The sequence below is a fragment of the Neoarius graeffei genome, chromosome 25, assembly GCF_027579695.1.
Source record: "Neoarius graeffei isolate fNeoGra1 chromosome 25, fNeoGra1.pri, whole genome shotgun sequence".
Classification (NCBI taxonomy): domain Eukaryota; kingdom Metazoa; phylum Chordata; class Actinopteri; order Siluriformes; family Ariidae; genus Neoarius; species Neoarius graeffei.
The window spans coordinates 7,499,733-7,521,618 of NC_083593.1; the positions used below are offsets into that span (position 1 = coordinate 7,499,733).

General features: G+C 39.4%; 1 protein-coding gene across 1 annotated transcript; it reads left to right on the forward strand.

Annotated features, from left to right (window-relative positions):
- The first annotated feature begins 221 nt into the window (after positions 1-221).
- On the forward strand, positions 222-15,042 carry opn4xa (opsin 4xa). Its single transcript, XM_060909604.1, has 9 exons — positions 222-349; positions 5,905-6,038; positions 6,182-6,385; positions 6,829-7,000; positions 8,766-8,927; positions 11,910-12,017; positions 12,138-12,312; positions 14,546-14,692; positions 14,830-15,042. Exons 1-9 carry the CDS (start codon positions 222-224, stop codon positions 15,040-15,042), a joined length of 1,443 nt encoding a protein of 480 aa, XP_060765587.1.
- Positions 15,043-21,886: the final 6,844 nt, after the last annotated feature.

Below are 21,886 nucleotides of genomic sequence, written 5' to 3' on the forward strand. Positions count from 1 at the left end.
AACTGAGTGGATTAAAGCTTCTCATTTGTCTACAAAACTGGAGACAGAGAGAGGGTGGGGAATCACTCTGAGAGAGAGAGAGAGAGAGAGAGAGAGAGAGAGAGAGAGAGCAGGTCAAACATCAGCGATAGAAAGGGAGCATGAGGCAGTATTCCTCTGATTGAAAGCACTAATGATAGATTGTCTGTCATTCATATCTGTTGTTACAGCAGGACCTGGACATGGATCGAGGGTTCTACAGAAAGGTGGATGTTCCAGACTACGTGCACTACATCGTGGCCTTCTTTGTGGCACTCATCGGGGCTGTGGGTGTCATCGGGAATGCACTGGTTATGTATGCATTCTTCTGGTAAGTCAGCTTATCTGAGAATGTTCTGAATGGCCATAAGTGTTTTTTAAGGAAATTTTAATTAGCACAGAATACAGACCAATTTTGCTTCAGAGATAATATTGTCCTGGGATCACTATAAACCATCACAAATAAAGGTTCCAAACTCTACTTTTACCTTGAAAAATATAAATGGTGTACGTTTAGCTTTTAGAGTACTTTTAGTGCAGCATTTATGGTACATCAATGGTCCAGTTATGTACCTTAAATTATTTTAAAGGAACACTATATTCACATTTCCAGGCTTAAAAAAAAAAAAAAACCCCAAAAAAACCAAAATACGGGTGCAAAACATGCACTTTTCTTGGTTCCACCCCAGAGGCAAGGAAAAGTACAATTTGGTACCTTTATTTCTGAGAGTGTACACTGTCAGAAATACGGTTACAGTAGGAGTCCATTTCTGTCCCCCAAGATACAGTCTACACTAATGTACCCCCTAGGGCTCATTATTGGACCTCAAGGTAACTATGTGTACCTTTTTAGGGCCAAAAAGGTACATATATATTCCTAAGTGGTATATAAAGGGTACAAATAAATACCTTAGAGGGTACTGCCTCAGTGACAAGCCATTGTAGCCCTAAAGGTCCAATAATAATTTATTTTCTGAGAGCGTATTGACTTTGCAGTATTGTTTTGGGTTTGTCGAGCAGCTTAGTGGCCTAAAAGCCAAAATTTCCATCATCTAATGACCAATAAATTGAATCTTGAATCTTGAACCTCAGCCTCCTAAACTGCATGGAACTATGGACAGTTTGTCAATCTTTTTCCATTATTCTGTATTAGCTTAATTATATTGTATTTTGTATTATAATCCATATGGTTATTGGATAATAAACCTTGGAGTTTTACAAGAAGTTTTAGCCTGTTCATTAAAATTATCATGAAGAGTTGGCTGAGGAGAATCTAAACATTTTTTCGAAACACTATTTTAGTAATCGAGTTGATCAGGTATATAAAGATTGAAAGAAGAAGCAGTCGACTTCAATAAACACTCAGCTCAAACTTAACTCGAGGCAATACATGTGAATGGGGTAATCTTAAATTTAAAAAAAAAAAAACCCTGAACATTTAGTCACAATTATTCTTCGCCAGCTGATCGCTGATATTCTTACAAGTCATTTTTGTATCTGAACTTTTTCCAGAATTGCGACTTATTCATGCAAATGATGCTTCGTCTAATTAAATACAGTATCAGTATGTGTGTATTTTGTATGCTATAAAATCAAAAGTCGAGTCTTTGGATGATGTTAGCATTAAAATGTTTATTTTCCTGTAAATACGCTTTCAAGACAAAAAAATTATTTTTTAAACTTTACATAACAGTTTGTTTTGTTGGAAAAACATTTCTTTGTTGTTTAACCAAGAACACCATGGGCTGTTATTTTAAAAAAAAAGTAATTTTTCAATATAAAAGCTAACATGGGGGCGGCACGGTGGTGTAGTGGTTAGCACTGTCGCCTCACAGCAAGAAGGTCCTGGGTTCGAGCCCCGTGGCCGGCGAGGGCCTTTCTGTGCGGAGTTTGCATGTTGTCCGCGTGGGTTTCCTCCGGGTGCTCCGGTTTCCCCCACAGTCCAAAGACATGCAGGTTAGGTTAACTGGTGACTCTAAATTGACCGTAGGTGTGAATGTGAGTGTGAATGGTTGTCTGTGTCTATGTGTCAGCCCTGTGATGACCTGGCGACTTGTCCAGGGTGTACCCCGCCTTTCGCCCGTAGTCAGCTGGGATAGGCTCCAGCTTGCCTGCGACCCTGTAGAACAGGATAAAGCGGCTAGAGATAATGAGATGAGATGAGATGAAAAATTTCATCAGTACAGGTGATCTAGAATCTACAGTAGAAAAATAATGATTTTGAGGAAACTTTTAAAAAAATACTATGTGTTTTCATGTATTTTTCTACTTTAGGTAGTGTAGCTGAAAAGGTTTATAAAGGAAAAGTCTTAGGCACCCTATTTTTTTCATATAAACTTTGTTATAGATTTCTATTTTATGACTTCTACATTATCGAGTCAGTCCATAAACATTTTAGAGTTCCAAATGTTCTTTTTTTCAGCACAAAATGAAATGTTACAGAAAAACATGTTTGTACCTGAGCAGCATATTACATAAAAGATCATATTTCCAATTAAAAAAGAAAACATATTGAAGGCTACTGGGTTTTGGTGCAAAATTAAGAAGTGTGACAGTCAAAGTGTCCAGAAGAACTGTGGCTGGTTCTGTAAGATGCTCAGTAAAACCTACAGCTCATTTCCGCATAAAACTGCACTCATTGTACTTCAGACTACGATATATATGTTTTTTTAAATCAAAGGGCCGTCTCACACCAAATACTGACTTTGATTCATTTATTATGGCTTGCTGTTTATAGTATTTTTTTAATGTTGAAACATTTCATTTCATTATTTTTAAGCCATTTTTGGTCGACAGCACTTTTTAACATGTGCCTAAGACTTTTACACTGGACGATATATCATAATGACACATACGTTGACGTATATATCAGTTAACAAGCTTTTCAGAGATATACGACACGATGTGATTGGGGCAAGTGGGTGGAGCTAAAAGTCATTAAAGTTGCTAAGTTTAAGATTATGCTGTGGATATGAGTGCACAAAAACAGTCACGTCATGTTATGTGATTTATCTCAAAATCTGTCTTGTGTTGAGTTATGTTCAATCACAAAACATGGGTCAAAAGTGACCCAGCTGAGTTTTTATCTTCTATATCTTCGCAATAAATTAATTCCATCACTCAGTATTTAAGGTATTCCTCAATTAACTTGTTTTTGATCACCATACATCCTTATTTTATTTTTTCCTTTCTTACTTTTTGAATAAAAACCCTTTTTGTATCACTACCCTTCTAATGCACAGCATGGGTCAAAAACGACCTGCATTCATTTTCCAGGTTATTTCATGTATGGCTGAGTGTTTCTATGATATACTTTTGAAATGAATTCATTTTGTCATTTACTTTTCCAAATATGCAGTAAATATCTTGTTTTTGTTTAGCACAAATCATCATTTTTATTTTTCCTTTCTTAAGTTATGAACAAGCACAGCTTTTGTAATTCTACATCAAGTTTACACACATGGGTCAGAACCGACCCGCATGCATTTACTCCAGCGTTTGGTGGGAACTGTGAATTGTGCTTGTGTCAGACATTTCACAGCTCAGCACAGCGCCCTTTGCCCATCTAATACATGTAAGTAATGTTTTTCAATTGTTCTAACATTACCTTAGAAAAAAACTGATTATGTTTAGGTTACCTTGAGAGTGAGTAGATTACTTGTCAGAAAGTTACAAGAAATTACTATTAGCTACCGAGCTGTTGACATATTCTACTTTAGTTAGCTAATTTTATTGTAGTTGGCTTAGCTAACTACATAGTTAATAAATAAATAACTGGCCCCATTCACTGCTAAAGTAATTACTTGAAACAAATTATTATTATAGTATTAAGACATTTAATTTTAAATCACACTTGGATGACCCATGTGTAGTAATATAAAAAGTATTTTTGTTCATAAAGTAGGAAAGAAAAAATTAAATTAATGATTTGTGGTAATTAAAATCAAGATATTTAAAGAATACTTGGAATATTCAATCATAAAATAAACTGATTTCAAAAGATAGAGCAAAGAAAAACTCAGTCAGCATGAAATAACCTGGAAAATGAATGCGGGTCATTTTTGACCCATGTTGTGCATTAGAAGGGGTGTGCATACTGTATGTTTTGCATCAAAGGGTTAAAATGGTTTCGCTTTAATGATCTCAAGTTCCGATAGCTATCACATTACAATCAGTTACTGGTCAGAAGAGTCAAGGCAAGATTACTTGAATCGAACTGATCACCTGCTCATATACCAGCTTCCTTTTAGATTATGATTGCAATCAGAGCATCTTTGTTTTTCATAAATATGATGGCACTTATACACTCATCATGGCTGAAAATGACCACGATTTCCATTTTAATCAAGAAGAGCAGTCATCCCTTTGCTTGAAGCTTTTGATGTAAAAGCTGTAGGTTGCTGCTACAGTGGGTTGTGATTGGGTTATTAATGGAGGACTTTCTGATATGCTCATCAGCTGGTGATGACTGGAGACGCCTTAGTTAAAAGAAATGGTTGTGTGTGTATGTGGGTATGCTTGTGTGTAAGTGATTGCTGCTCCATGCTTATGTAATGCAATAAATACGCTGAATTACAAGAATCAGCAACTTCAGATGATTTTTGGCTCAGCCTTTGGCTGAAGCCTATAGTGGCACCTGTCTGAATGTGTACGTTTAACCAAGTTCGAGCGTGTTTAAGAATGTAATTGGCGTGCCAGCCTCAGGTCATCATCATCGGTTGTCCATCGCAAGCAATGATGACTGCTTTATTAGGATGCGCAGAAATGCAGATGGGCCGTGAGGCCCACACTAGAGCAACAGAGTCATCCGCAGTGGTGCCATGAATGGCCCGGTTGAGCTGCTATGGAATGTCTGGTTTTGTGAGCTCTCGTATACTCCCTTTGACGCTTGTCTTCAATTGCAGACACTGAGCTTTTAACTATGCTTCGCCATGTTGCTCTATCCGAGGCATTCCTTTCCCATGTCTAATCGATAATTCCGGCATTCTTCATGTTCCTCTTCAAGACGTCTTTGTACCTTAGTTTCTGTCCTCCTTGTCTCCTCTTTCCTTGGCTCAATTCTCCATAGAAAATTGCTTTGGGTAGTTGCGAGTCAGGCATGCGCCAGATGTGTCCAGCCCAACAAAGTTGGGAGGCTGTGATAAGGACTTCTACGCTTACTGTACTGGCTCGCCTGAGGACTTCTATGTCAGGGACCTTGTCCTGCCATCTTGTTCTGAGGATTTGACGCAGGTGTTGGAGTTGTAGCCCGGTCAGTTTCTTGAAATATTTACGGTAGAGTGTCATGCATTCGGTGGCATCAAGCAGAGATGGTAAGACTGCGGCGTTGTATACTTTCAACTTGGTGGTTCTCTTGATGTCATGGCAAGACCATAGTTGTGACCATAGGTGCGCCAGCCTCAGGTAGCGATTCCACAGTCGTGGTGTGGCACCACTGCATACTGACTATGTAAATGCCATGTTACATAACTTTAGTTTCCAAGGTAATCCTCCATGGCTAAGTGGTCTATAGTGTTAGCCAAAAAAGGAACAGATTTTGCAACGTTGATTCAAATCCTGGCATTGACGTATTTCTGAGTGGGGCTATTTCTTCTATTTATGTACCATAGCTTCTATCTTCCAATCAGACAAAGCCTGAGCTCAGACCTGCACAGGTCTCTAGTTGCTCTTAGGTGCATAAGATGGAGAGCATGAACACTGTTGAACATTCCTACCATTAGACTCCTACCATTTGATTATATTTGTCCTCGCTCATTTTAGAGGGAAATATATGAATCCTAAAGCAATGAAAGATTTAACAGATGTAAAGTGTAAGTGCATAATGATGTTCTTAGCAGAATCATTATCTGTATATATACTGTATATATTTCCAATTTTTGCTTCCAGTAACAAGAAACTACGCTCTCCACCTAACTACTTCATTGTCAACCTTGCTGTTAGTGACTTCCTCATGGCCATCACTCAATCTCCCATCTTTTTTGTCAATAGTTTGTATAAGGAGTGGATGTTTGGAAAAACAGGTACTCTACCTCTCTGTATTTTTTTTCCATTCAACAATCAGTACATTTTTTTAAATAAATTTGACAAAATGTACAACATACCAGCCTCACAGCAGGAATTTCTGACAAGTTTTAAAGTATTTCTGCATTGTTTTGCTGTTTAGGGTGTAAGATCTATGCCTTCTGTGGTGCTTTATTTGGCATCACTTCCATGATTAACCTGGTGGCCATCTCCATCGACCGTTACATAGTAATCACTAAACCACTGCAGGCAATCAGGTGGACCTCGAAACGTCGAACACTCATCAGCATCCTATTAGTGTGGATTTACTCACTGGCCTGGAGTTCAGCACCCTTACTTGGATGGAGTAAGTATTGGCAGCCATTTTGCACTTCTTGTTCACTCTGTTTGACTTCACACTCATACAGTATGTTGTTGACCTTTATCTTTCGTTGGCCATGTTCTTTAGATTTTCTCCAATACAGACTCACGTTAATTAGGCAAGGTATTAGACCACCTGCAAGTCTACAAGTTTCTTGAACTGTATTAAAGAGATCAACACTGGTCTACCAAACGATATTCCATCATTTGGTCTTTTGTAAACGGTGGTATGCGTGTTGTCTAAATCTCCTGTTGGTCTTCAAATTGGGTTGAGATCTGGTGACTATGAAGGCCCTAGCACATAGCTGAGCAATTCCATGCTAACCAAACCATTCAGTGAGCCTACTATTACCCAGAATGTATATAAATAGTACAAACACGTCACAGATGCCCAACATGAACAGATCATGTGCATTTTCTTCTTGACAGGCTCCTATATCCCAGAAGGCCTGATGACTTCTTGCACCTGGGACTATGTCACGTCAACTCCAGCTAACAAAAGCTACACACTCATGCTGTGCTGCTTGGTCTTTTTTGTCCCCTTGGGCATCATATCGTACTGCTATGTCTTCATGTTTCTAGCTATTCGTAACACAAGCAGGTAAAGGTAGAGAAAAGTCCGACATCTTTTTATACATTAGGGGCCACACCATAGGGTCTAAAATGGGTTCCCTACCAAGAACTGTTTGAATCATTGAAATAAAATTGTTATTTAAAGCAGAAATTTATTTTTACTTGGATAAATGTGTTAATATAGATGTGTGCACATATAAGCATGTGTATAAGCTGTTACTATAGAAACGATAAAATATTAGAATGAGTGCATGCATATGGAGCACTTGCATGTGACGTCACATCCGCTCCAGATTGTAGGCAGACGCCATCTTGTCGGTAAAACGCCATATTTCCGCCGTCTAACCGACACTGACTTTCTTTTTTTTTTTCGCCCAAATCTTCAAATATTACCGTGCCACAATGCCGGACAGTTGTATGGCATATAAATGCCACAACAGGAGAGGTCAGAAATCGGGAAGAAAGTTTCATAGGCTGCCACGGGACCCTGACAGGCATGCAAAGTGGATTGCTGCTATCAGCCGGGCCGATGCAAACAACAAGAACAAGGCATGGGAACCGACTGGAAAGAACGATCACTGGTGCCTGCGCAGTGACCATTTCATCTCAGGTTCGCCATGTATTTATTTCAGTATATCCATGTAGTTATTCGCAACATAAGTTTATGACTTGCTCTAATAAAAAATTCTGGGAAGTGGGAACCTGAGAAAAGGGTTGGGGCGGGGGGGTGGATTGGGTCTTTAGTGGTGTGACATTCAATGTAGTCTCTAGATGTAAAATTATTTTATACTTTTAGGGGTCACATGTAGTGATAGATAACTTCATAAGTATCAATTCATAAAATATAAAATATTCAACCATAATCGGCTGGTCAGTGCTATACTAGATACTACTGATATATCTAGTATCAGCACTAGTACTCAATACTTAAGTGACTTACCCGTCCAATGAGGATTGTTATTTTCTTGTTTGCAAGATGCCACATCTGAGGGGGGCTGACAAATCCTGAATTTCTGTAAAGATAACTGTGCAGAGATTTATAAGCACGCAGTGCTTCACCACTAAACAGCGAGGGAAAGTTTATGAGGTAATTATACACATCTGGGTATTCCACCTCTGGCAGTTCCATATCCACTGACACGGTCGTGAAAACTACGTCCGGTAAGCGATAAGGGTCACTAATCTGTAGGTCGTTTATTTTAGACATATATCTAATTATCTGTTCATTAGGAAAATGAGCCGTGTAGTCCGTCAGTTGAAATTGATCCATTTTGTACACGAGTGCAGCAGTATTCAGCGGTGTTTTTTACTGACAAGATGGCGGCTGTGTACTTTCCGGTCACGTGACTGCAAGATCTCTATAGACCTGTGATTTGTCTTACAGCTTTCACTACTGTCTGAGCTGCTATTATAGATAATTAATCAATACCTTCTGAACAGTCAGACTCAAGAATTCAGTGGTGCTCTGGAATAGCCATATTTTATTGGCTTATTTTTGTAATATTACTTAGAAATTGTTGTTTTGAGTACCCGGTTAGGGTCACAGTGGATCCATGGCCCATCCCAGGAACACTGGTGCACGGTGGGAATACATGATGGAAAGTGGAATGGATGTGAGTCCATTGCAGAGTAAAATAATTTTTAATCTGATGAAATACAAAGAGTTCTTGGTATCAGACTCAAATTTCAAGACCCTACTGCATATATACATACATGCACATGGTAGATTAGAGTTACATCTATGACTGTAATAGGTAAAAGCTTAATGTGACTTTCTTACTTCATGTTTTCAGAGATGTAGAGAGCCTGGGCATGCAGATGAGGAATACCATACTGGTTCAACAGCAGTCTATAACAAGAGAGTGGAAACTGGCAAAGGTTGCCTTTGTGGTTATTGTCGTGTATGTGCTGTCCTGGTCACCCTATGCCTTCGTTACTCTCATCGCATGGGCAGGGTATCTTCTGCTATCTATACATTTCTTTTCTTTCTTTTTTTGAGATTCAATGCACAATGCGCAATGAAATGAGTTCCTCCCCACTGCTCTTTAAAGTTAGACGGTCTTTCGATTTCATAAAATCGGTGAAATTTAATTCCCTCTGAAATTTGGTCATTGTGATATATGTTTATTTCTGTAATATCTAAAAAAAAACCAGGCCATTCTGTGGCTGGGAAGTTATTTAATTTGAGGGGATTAAAGCAAATAATGTGCATGAAATCACTCACTTTGCACAGTCAAGCAGACAGAGGAAGTCCGTGTGCGCATGCGCAGGTTTACCTTCTTTTTCTTCTTCTTTTGGGTTTTACGGCAGCTGACATCCACAGTGTTGCATTACTGCCATCTACAGGTTTACCTTGTTCGTGCACTGACCATTACATCGTTCTGTTGCTAAACGAACAGCTGATCACACCAAGGTGCTCGCCGACCGCCGATATTTATTAGTTTGGTCCTATGTTTCCTTTCCTTCGTATATATAACATAACATATTTTCTTCTTGCTTTCCGTTACTGTAGTCGGTCTTTCACGTGTCATTTGCACACTCACAGCCTCCATTTTTCTCTCCTGTTTCAAATGTGTATGCCACAATGCCTTGCGTGAACAGGGAAAGCCCACTACGTGATGTATGATGTAGTATCTTGAATTGGGTCATGGTGAAGCAGGAAAAAATAGCGGAGAATTTAGGGCCACGTGGCCTTAAAGTCATTAATTGTTTGATTTAAAAAAAAACGAATACAATTGGAAGTCTGTAATTCGAATTCAGTAGCTTTCAGTCCACTAAACAAAAATAATTGGGTGTCGGGAAAATTCTTTTTATGACCTGCACTTGAAAAATCTGAAAGGCTGTCTCCCTTTAAAGATGCGATGCACAATTGACAAACTGGTCTATTTTACTTCTTTTATCCCAACGTGTTAATCATGGTAAGCCTTACACACAGACCAATGCGAGTAAATGCCAGGTTCACATGCAGAAGTATTGAAATGATGTGATGTGAGTTGACACAGAACAACAACTTGAGGCAGAGTCAGACAGATTTAACTATAAACTTAATATGCTTGGTGTTCACCAAGGGCTGGCTGTCCTTGTCACGGTTGAGTTGTCACTTCTGCATGGGAAAAAAATTCAACGTCTAACACTTCAGACACTAAAAGCATCTCTCACAGTAATGTAGTGGAGGATAGCGGTGGGTAATGATAAATTCTGGTTGTGTGTAGTCTAATGGAGCAGAAAGATAAGCATGTAATTTCTTCCATGTAGTCCAGAACAGATTTGGGTTACGGGCATACCACACACAAATACACCACTGCACTCCTTATCTTTTAACCAGTCTCTTAGAACAAGCTGATTCTAATGGCGGGAGAATTATCTGCTGGTGAAGCAATTGTCTAAGTCTCATCCAAGGCTAATCAATTCAATTCATTTTTTGCTCACGTGCATGATAATTTTATCCAGTTTAGAACTCAGCAGTTGAGAGTTAAAGGTCTTTCCCAAGGATGGGTGGTATGGTGGTGTGGTGGTTAGCACTGTCGGCTCACAGCAAGAAGGTTCTGGGTTCGAGCCCAGTGGCCGATGGGGGTCTTTTTGTGTGGCGTTTGCATGTTCTCCCCGTGTCTGTGTGGGTTTCCTCCCACAGTCCAAAGACATGTAGTTAGGCGAATTGGCTACTCTAAATTGCCCATAGGTGTGAATGGTTGTTTCCCAAGCCCAGAAATGGGAGGGTTGTGGCAGGAAGGGCATCCGGCATAAAACTATGCTCCAATTAATATGACATGGATCAGTACGGTCCACATGGACCCCGACTTGGCAGCAGTGCTGGACAAGGAGGAAGAAGAAGGTCTTGTTTAAGGATCCAACAATAGAAACTTAACAGTGCAGCAATTTGAGCTCACAATCTTGGACTCACAACCTTCTGTTTAGTAGATCAATACCTTAACTACCACCGGCGTGGGAACCGGGGGTGCGGGGGATGCGGCAGCACCCCCTGGTGGTGGACCCTCAAAACTGACATGAACATAAAGCAAAACTTGCGTGAAAATATATTTGTTTATTTATTTGTTTTCATTTGGCTCTGCTGATTTTATATGTCATGTTTTAGATGTAGGATGATGAGGGCTACATTTTAGTTATTTAAAAAAGGATTTAATTAAAACTTATAACTTAATATGTAGCCTAGTGGACCATCAGAATTTTTTTTGTCGTGACGTTGACGTTCAGCTTTTCAGCGCGCGAAATTACAGTTTATCTAGAGCAGATGTAAAACCTGCGACTGTTAAACCACAGCTGTGCGCTTCTGCTTCTAAAATAACCTGTCCTTCGTAATCGTGTTAACTGAGAATTGTCATTGACAGACAGGCTTCAGATTCTTCCGTCATCACTCAAAAAAAAAAAAAAAGTCGTTTTTACGGATTAGGCCTATAAGTAGTAGGCAGTTTAACGAAATATTGCAATTGCAAGCTTAAAAGGATTTCGGACGCCTGATTGGTTAAAATGCAGGAAATTGCATCTAAGAAATACAAAATTTTCTGGGGGAGGACCCCCAGACCCCCCTTCAAAAAAATGTCCCAGGTCACGTCACAGCACCCCCTGCCGACAATGTCTTCCCGCGCCGCTGTTAACTACTAAGCCACAACAGAAATTCAATTGTATTTGTATAGTCCAGGAAAACATGCTGAAACTGGAGACTCCTTTCATAAAGGTTAAAAAATGTCTCCACCTCATAACAACACATTTTTAATCTGTGTATTTTAAAGTTTAGGTTATGTGGACCATCTGCCATACATGTCCCTGTGAATGAGTTAGTGCTATAGAAATTATAATGTATTAGAACAAGTGCGTTTCTATAATCCTGTTATTTTAATGACAGCCAATCAGATCTGCTGTTGTAGAAAATGAATACCTTCAGACACGTCAGATTCACTGTGGTATTTTCTACATATCAGGTATAGCAGCATCCTGACACCATATTCCAAGGCAGTGCCTGCAGTCATCGCCAAAGCCTCTGCCATTTATAATCCTTTCATCTACGCCATCATCCACTCCAAATACAGGTTCTCATCCACTTATTCATATCCCTACTTCAGCTAAACAAAGATGACTGACTGAATAATATGAACTGCAGTCTTGGTCTTCTTTCTCTCAATCCTGTTCTTTAATAATTGGATATACAGGGACACTCTGGCTGAGAAGGTACCATGTCTGCACTTCCTGAACAAGCTTCCTCGTAAGCAGTGTATCTCCGGTTCGAACAGTGAGTTTTTATTAAGGAATTCAGTGTTCATCAGGCAACCATCAAGGTCACGGACAAAGTTCCACTCAGTGTCTTCAGTGATCACTGGACACACGGTGAGTTCCGTAATGATTTATTCCTTTTTTTTTTCTTTCATCCACAATGACTGGTTTATTTTGAATCTAATTTTTCTAGATTGTCTGCTTTGAAAATTATGCATCGCGAATCCTTATTAACAGTGTTGGACAGTAGCATTGCAACAAGTAGCAAATCTGTTAGTTATTCCAGTAGCAAGGTAATAGTGTCAATATTTTGTAAATGAAGTAGATTGTAAGAAGTTAACTTATTTGATCATTTAGTGCAGGGGCCTTCAAGCTCATTTGCAAAAGGCTGGTGTGGCTACAGGCTTTCATTATAGCCAAATTGGAGACACACTTCCTCGTTGATGGGAGACGAAATTGAACTGATTAAACAAGTGAAAACAGGTGGATTAAATTGAAGACCCTGATCTAGTGAAACACTGAGAGTACTTAACTCATGCACCTTCATGAGTCTGGCGCATGAGTATGGTCTCAGAGGTTTACTCACCTGTTCAGATGAACAGGTGGAAACATGCAGAGAAAGTCTGCATAGACAGTAACCTGAGTTCAGGATTGATCTGGGAACCCTGGAGCTGTGAGGTGCTACCTGCTGCTCCATCATGTGCTTGGAACCACTTGGAGAAAAAAAAGAAAGAAAATAATAATTATCGGGGCGGCACGGTGGTGTAGTGGTTAGCGCTGTCGCCTCACAGCAAGAAGGTCCTGGGTTCGAGCCCCGGGGCCGGCGAGGGCCTTTCTGTGTGGAGTTTGCATGTTCTCCCCGTGTCCGCGTGGGTTTCCTCCGGGTGCTCCGGTTTCCCCCACAGTCCAAAGACATGCAGGATAGGTTAACTGGTGACTCTAAATTGACCGTAGGTGTGAGTGTGAATGGTTGTCTGTGTCTATGTGTCAGCCCTGTGATGACCTGGCGACTTGTCCAGGGTGTACCCCGCCTTTCGCCCGTAGTCAGCTGGGATAGGCTCCAGCTTGCCTGCGACCCTGTAGAAGGATAAAGCGGCTAGAGATAATGAGATGAGATGAGATGAGATAATAATTATCTAGATAAGATTTTTTCATTCATTCATTCATTCATTCATTCATATTCATTTCATGTTGGACATTGAGGTGGCAGCAGGCTGAGAAGGTCCACCCAGACTTCAGACTATCCTCAATCAAGATTCCAGCTATTCCTGATGTTCCCAAACCAACTGTGTGATATAATCTCTCCAGTGGGTTCTGGGTCTGTTCTGGGGTCTCAGTCCCAAGCGATATGCCAGATATAACCCAACACTGGGAGACCTTTGTAAGGTGCCTGAGCCACCTCAAGTGATTCCTCTAGAGTGGCTCACACCTGAAACTCTCCAAGATTGTCGAGCCTTTCATAGACAGTAAGCCCAGGAACCCAGTAGAGTAACTTCCACAAACTGAAATTCTTCTTCACCATCACAGACTGGTACAACAAATGTAACACTTCTGTCAGTGACCCGATCCATTTGTGAATTGTAAGAACTGAAGTGCCATCACCAGTATAGGTTGTTCAGGTCAAGGTCAGCTAGATCTTTATCACTGACTCCAACCTTCTCACTTTTTGTACCATTTGTAATGTCAGAGTTTGAGAAGACAGAGTAGCCATCCTTGCAGATTTTATAAATAGCTGGTGCTTTTAGGTACATATTCTAATTCAACATTTTAATCTGGAGGCAGCCCATAGTGCTCACTCAGCGTCACCCCTTAGGGATAATTGGCCAAATTTTCAGACATTTTTCAAAATAACTACTTAATATTTGATTTTCATACAGATTTTCATTTTATCCACAGGGGTTATTGTCTTTAGGTAATCTGCATCCATCTATCTATCTCTCTCTCTCATCATCTCTAGCTGCTTTATCCTGTTCTACAGGGTCGCAGGCAAGCTGGAGCCTATCCCAGCTGACTACGGGCGAAAGGCGGGGTACACTCTGGACAAGTCGCCAGGTCATCACAGGGCTGACACATAGACACAGACAACCATTCACACTCACATTCACACCTACGGTCAATTTAGAGTCACCAGTTAACCTAACCTGCATGTCTTTGGACTGTGGGGGAAACTGGAGCACCCGGAGGAAACCCACGTGGACACGGGGAGAACATGCAAACTCCGCACAGAAAGGCCCTCACCGGCCACAGGGCTCGAACCCGGACCTTCTTGCTGTGAGGCAACAGCGCTAACCACTACACCACCTCTATCTATCTATCTATCTATCTATCTACACATTTTGTTCTCCAGGTTTGTAATGATGTACTGTTGGATCCACTGGCCCAGCAGGCTCCATTGCTCAGGAGTTCGCCATCAGCTAACCAGCTCATGGAAAAGGAGTGGACACATCAACTTCAGCAGGAAATCTACTTCAAGAATTACCTTGCTCAAGAGAAGGTAAAATACTGGTTCCATTTTGGACTATGAGAATGAGTCCATTCTATCCAGTTTTGTCCAACAGCTCATCTCATTTGTTTTAAATGTCTCTGGATACCACCAACAAATATAATAATCCACATCTTTTTCCAACACAGCCAACCGTCTTGGATGGAGTCTCACTGAGCATCTGTGACCAAGATCTGGTGGCTGAGTCAGCAAGCATGGCCACCATGCCTCCTCTCATGATGAACCCAAGAGATGATCACAAGGAAGATGATGGAAGGGAAGAACATTGCATCCTCTTAACATCACAAGAGCTGTTTGAAAACCTTCAAAATAAAACCACAAAACCACAAAGACTTTTATGAGAACACAGGTATACCAGACCTTATCAGCAATCAGTCACTGCCAGGTCACTCAGGGAATGACCTATTTGAGGATACGTGGTTGACGAAGGAGAAGAAGGCTGTCCAGACTGGAGAGGCCAACCTGCCGCTGGAAGAGCTGAAACTTTTCCCAATAGTTTCCTATTGTGGAGATTCTTCACCTTCACCGAACACAAACCTAGCTCTAATTCTGCTCATCCAAATCTGTAGTATATACGGTATGTTATTAACATAATCTAGAACTTTCTATAAGGACCACATCTGTACCACTCTGTGTTCATATACTCTATTACTCTTTTAGCATCACTTTAATTGGCATGACTTTTGTTTTCATTTGAATTTTCATTGCCTTAATCACTTCTGATTTTTATACTAAGATTATTTCTTCCTTTGTTCATTTTCATTGTTGTTTTACTTCTATGCATTTTATTGTTCCTAAGCCACTGTCACCTACATTTTTATATAGCAGTGTGCTATATACACTTATTGTGATTGACTGACTTCTATTGAAGCACAAGTACCAAAATATACAGGGAGAGGACATCAAAAGAAGTTGATTTTATTCCTAATTTGTTTTCTGAAAACAGTAACAAAATTATACACACAGGGTCAAAAATTTACATGCACCCATTTAGATTATTAATTCAGTGGTACTGAAAGTTCCAAAATGTCTTTTAATTTGCCAAGACCAAGGCCTCTTAACTTCCTGTTAGTGATCAGGATTGACTACAGCTGGTAGCATCTCTGTGCCAACAGTCAAAGGGTTTGTTTGACATTTATTGCATTGACCAATACACAGTACAATGGGAAAGTCCAAGGAGCTCACTGCAGACCTGAGAAAGCGGATCATAGATTTACACAACTCAAGAATGCCTCTTAGAGCCATTTCTAAACAACTGCAGATTCCAAGATCATCAGTTCAAACAATTGTATGTAAATACAAGTTACTGGCCTGTGTAGCCACTTTGCCAACCCACTTTGCTGGACGAAGACCCAAACCGTCACCCTCAGGTTCAGATGGTCAGGAACCACCAAGGTACAGGCCTGCCATGGATTGGAAGCTGCTGGAAGACCAGTGTCACTGTCTACAGTCAAGTGAGTTTTACATCACCATGGACTCAGAGGCTGCCGTCCAAGAAAGAAACTCCTGCTCTAAAATCGACACCTTCAAGCTTGACTAAAGTTTACAGCTGAACATATGGAGAAAGAAAAAGCCTTCTGGAGGAAAGTTTTATGGTCAAATGAGACATCGATTGGGTTGTTTAGCCACAGTGACCAGAGGTACAGAGGAACCCTGTACCAACTGTTAAGCATGGTGGTGGTAGCATCATGCTCTGAGACTGTTCTGCTGCCAGTGGAATGTGGATGGAATAATGAAGAAAGAGGACTACCTCAGAATTCTTCAGCATAACCTCAAACCATCAAAAACCTGAACACAATTGGGTGTTCCAACAAGACAATGGCCCCAAATACACATAAAAGCTGGCTGTGGAGGATAAAACACGTTAACATTAAGCTTAAAACAAGTCCTGACCTCAGCCCAATCAAAGACAGGAAGATAGGATTGTATTTAAAAGCCAGGTTTCTGCCAGGAAACACAAATTTCATTAAGCACTACCAATTCTGCCAAAAAGAGTGGTCAAATACCCAACTAGGATTCTGCCAGAAGCCTGTTGATGGCTACCAAAATCAAGTCAAGACTAAACTTGCTAAGGGGCATTTATTTCAGTATTAGTTGTGCTGTATGTATATTTTTGACCCTGTATTGATTTGAGACAGTGTAAAATAAAAACTTTTGCAACCTTATTCTTATTCTTAAAGAAATAATCATTCTGCCCCAAATAAAGAACAGTTCAAAGAAATCATTGAAAGCCGAATAACCAAAACCTCTGACTACAACTGTAGGCAGTGAAAAAAGCAGCTTATTTGTGTGGTCTGATAAACCAGGATGCAATAGTCCTCAGAGACTGCTTTGTGACCTTTGCTGGGACACTTATTTTATACTGCTTCCTCTTTGTTTGAAGTCTTGCAGATGTCGGTTGAAAGGTTGGTTTGATATTGTTTTTTGTACTATTTTCACTGAAATATAGGGTTTCCATGATTGACATTCTGTTTTTACTTATAATTTACACAGCATCCCAACTTTTTTGGAAATGGGGTTGGATATAGAGTACACTACCGTTCAAAAGTTTGGGGTCACCCAGACAATTTTGTGTTTTCCATGAAAAGTCACACTTTTATTTACCACCATAAGTTGTAAAATGAATAGAAAATATAGTCAAGACATTTTTCTGGCTATTTTGAGCATTTAATCGACCCCACAAACGTGATGCTCCAGAAACTCAATCTGCTCAAAGGAAGGTCAGTTTTATAGCTTCTCTAAAGAGCTCAACCATTTTCAGCTGTGCTAACATGATTGTACAAGGGTTTTCTAATCATCCATTAGCCTTCTGAGGCAATGAGCAAACACATTGTACCATTAGAACACTGGAGTGAGAGTTGCTGGAAATGGGCCTCTATACACCTATGGAGATATTGCACCAAAAACCAGACATTTGCAGCTAGAATAGTCTCATCTCATCTCATTATCTCTAGCCGCTTTATCCTTCTACAGGGTCGCAGGCAAGCTGGAGCCTATCCCAGCTGACTACGGGCGAGAGGCGGGGTACACCCTGGACAAGTCGCCAGGTCATCACAGGGCTGACACATAGACACAGAAAACCATTCACACTCACACCTACGGTCAATTTAGAGTCACCAGTTAACCTAACCTGCATGTCTTTGGACTGTGGGGGAAACCGGAGCACCCGGAGGAAACCCACGCGGACACGGGGAGAACATGCAAACTCCACACAGAAAGGCCCTCGCCGGCCCCGGGGCTCGAACCCAGGACCTTCTTGCTGTGAGGTGACAGCGCTAACCACTACAGTACCGTGCCGCCCAGCTAGAATAGTCATTTACCACATTAGCAATGTATAGAGTGGATTTCTGATTAGTTTAAAGTGATCTTCATTGAAAAGAACAGTGCTTTTCTTTCAAAAATAAGGACATTTCAAAGTGACCCCAAACTTTTGAACGGTAGTGTATATAAATAAGAAGTTCATGTATGAATATATTTTGTATTATAGTCAGAGTGGTAAATTTTCTTTCTTTCTTTCTTTCTTTCTTTATTTATTTATTTATTTAATTAAAGCAATACATTTGGATGAAAAAGAAATTATTGAGTGCACTTCTTCAATGCTCCATTTGACCAAAAGGTGGCGCCACGTGGCTGCATAATAAAAGCTTCCTCCCAGCTCGAAGGAAATGAACCTGAACATTGTATCCAAAAAAGGAAAAATATTTGCAGTAATTTCAAAATATAAAACATATGCTGTTGGTTCTCATATGTTTCAGTTTTCCCATTGTTGCCATCAGCTGAGGCTGGTATGCCAATCTGCTCAGTCTTTAACACTGAAGGAAAATATTTCCTTCACCATGTAGGGACTGGAAGAGCAGCTCACTAATATCAACCAGTGGAATCAGGCAACCTGCAGGTTTCTCAGATACCAGCAGTCTTGATTTTAATTTGAAGGTGAGTTAAACCACTCAGCAAGATTGTAAATGCTTTGGAATTATGTGGGTTTCTGCATGAATGGCTCCGACACTGGAATCTGATCTTCATCTGTCCAAATAAATAAATAATGTACATATAACATTGTGAGGTGGTGCAGTGGTTAGCACTGTCACCTCACAGCAAGATGGTTCTGGGTTCAAACCTTGAGGTTGAATGGGCCTTTCTGTGTATAGGTTTCCTCCAGGTGCTCCAGTTTCATCCCAAAGTCCAAAGACACACAGATAAGGTCAACTAGCTACTCTAAATTGCCCATAAGCGTGAATGGTTGTTTGTCTCTGCGATAGATTGGCGACTTGCCCAGGATGTGCCCTGCCTCTCACCCAAAGTCAGCTGGGATTGGCTCTAGCTTCCCCTGACAGATAAGCAGTATAGAGGATGGATGGATGGATGGATGGATGTCATTATGAGTGTGTTGCTTGTCCTTATTTATGATTGTGTTTGTTCGCAGTAGTTATAATTTTTTTAATAGCAACAACATACATGGGCATTGTATCAGTCTGAGGTAAAGCTTTAGCTTGAAGTTTTCCAACATGGGATTGAGGGCTTTGCAGATTCTTGGTGAAAATGTGACCAACTGCATTAGTTTGTCTTGTTTATGAAATGGAAAAAAAAAAAGTGAGGCCAGTAAGGGAATGACTGCTAAGTGACAATAAGAACTAACTTGTTTCATGGATGTTCAACAGTATTAAATGTAACTACAAATGGATAAAAAGTACAACGTTTCATTCTTTAATTAATAAGTAAGTTGTTATGTGAGGAAATTGCTGTGAGGTCAGAGGAATCAAACACTTTGCAGTTATAGGATAATAATCAATTTCAGGGTGATATTTTTTCTTCTTCACATGTTGCATGTCGAAAACCTTTTTCTTTTTTTTTTACCCCCTTCAAGCTGTAGTTTGTCTCGTGAAACGACTGCCCCAGCTTCATCCTTCTCACTGCACTTACATGGATAGTATCTTGATTTGTCTATGAAGTTCAGCTCTTTTCTGAGAGCACAGAAGCACCCACATATCTCTTTCTCACTCACTCACTGAGTTGTGTGTTTATTTAGGTGTGTTTTCATTTGCTCAGCTGTTATGTGTTGAGGTGATTGATTACCTGTTTTTCTCATCCCCATCAGGGCTATTTTAAATCATGGTTTGCGGTTCATGGCACATCTTGTGTCCATCTGTTCTGTCAAAGCATGGATAAATACCTGCAGAGAAAATGTACTATTATTAAATCCAGGAAAACTTATATACAATTTTATTGGCAAATTATGTAAATGACAGGAGATCATACAGCAAGGAAAATATAAGTTCTAAATCAGCTGTGATTACTGCATTCTCCAGTCTGTCAGTGTTTCCTGTCATAGCCTTGATTCCAACTGAGGAAACTTTTTATTTCTCTGTTATAAAAGTGTGGATCTGTAGACCTAGTTAAGACGAGTCAACATTTGCAAATTATGTATATGAGCAAGATGTGCAAAATATGAACTATCACTTGGAGAATAGAATAGGCAATAATACTACATAATACTACATTATCTTTGGAGTTTAGCTAATTTTGCTGTTAATTATCCCAGTTCTGATTGTCATATCATTAATTAATATTTGCTCTATCACTTCTAATTACTTCCACGACTGAAATGTTTCTATAAAGCTGAAGCTGAAATCTTTAGTCCAAGCTGTTGAAAGTAATTTTTGTAGTTTCTCTATTTGTGGTATTTAAGGTATTAAATTCACATGCAATGATGTTTCCAGTTCTATTTGCATCCCCTTACTGTAAATCAGTTTTCTCTTGAAGTTTTCTTCCTCACAACACTTCCTGAAAAAGCTTCATACTCCAGTCAAATCAGCTCATATATCATGTCTACAATGGACTGAATTACATTCTTTAAATGTGACTTAATTCTTGCGTAGGAGTAGGCTGTGCATCCTTTGTTTGCCTGTTAGTCATTATAAACATCTTTGAGAAGTATTAAGAGCAGGTTGTATAGCCACTGGCCATTGCTTGAGCTTCATGGTTATTTGTGTTAATAGCCTATAAAAAGGAACTTTTTTCTTTGAATTGAAGATAATATCAGGTTTTGTGAAGGAGAACTAAATTGAAAACGCACTGCCAGGACACGCATCTCATTCACACTTAATAAAGTCATGTAGGCTATTAATTCTTATACCACAGTGCTGATTAGTTGCTAGAGGTGTTGATTAATTTGCTATAACAGCAAATCTGGAAATAGTCATAATTCAAATTGCAGATTTAAATTAATGTGCTTCCTTGAAATCATTGTCTTTCTGTAATAACAATTCATTCGCAGGGACTTCATTCGTATGGTGGCTCAGTGCAATCAAGGATAATAATAAAAGATCTTAAAAATAGCTTATTTACTACACATATACAGTATATATATAAAACTTGATGAGATAAGATATAACAGGAAATATGAAATATATAATTTTTAACATAGTGAAACTCAATAAAATACTACAAAGTGGCTATTTTGGAAAGTTCTCACTTATGGATAAACACACATCAATGACGTGAGGATTAAACCACAACAGGGCATGTTGCTATTGGATAATAACCAACGACAGGGTGGTCTGAGGCATCATGATGCAAAGAGGAGTCACTTTATGGTGGACTTACCAATCCAAAGTGGATTATTCCTCTATAACATCATGCCCTGAAATGTTTTATTTCCCTTATACAATAGCAGTTTACCAACCATTACAATGTTGAATGAAAAAAATAAATAAATTAAATAATAAAATTTTATATATATATATATATATATATATATATATATATATATATATATATATATATATATATATATATATATATATTTAACATTTATGATTTGTGGAAGGAGTCTCCAGTGTCAGAAAGTTTTCTGCCACTGGAAAGTCTTCATAATGAAAGATTTTGCACTTTCCACTTTCTCTTATTGAATTCAAGAGACATAAAAAAAGACAAGCTGATGAGAGAATGACTGTTTATAACTGTTATATCATACACAGCGGAAAAAGTTAATTGAAATTACTTAATTCAAACGCATACATTGGTTCAATGTGAATGAACTGGGTTAGATTAACACAACTTTTTTTTTTTTAAATATCCAACATAAATTAAACACATATCTTCAAATCCCTGAATAAAGTCTAACCCGGTACTTTTACAGGAGCTGAAGATTGAGCCCAGCTCACTGCCGTTTTGTGATAGCTGCAT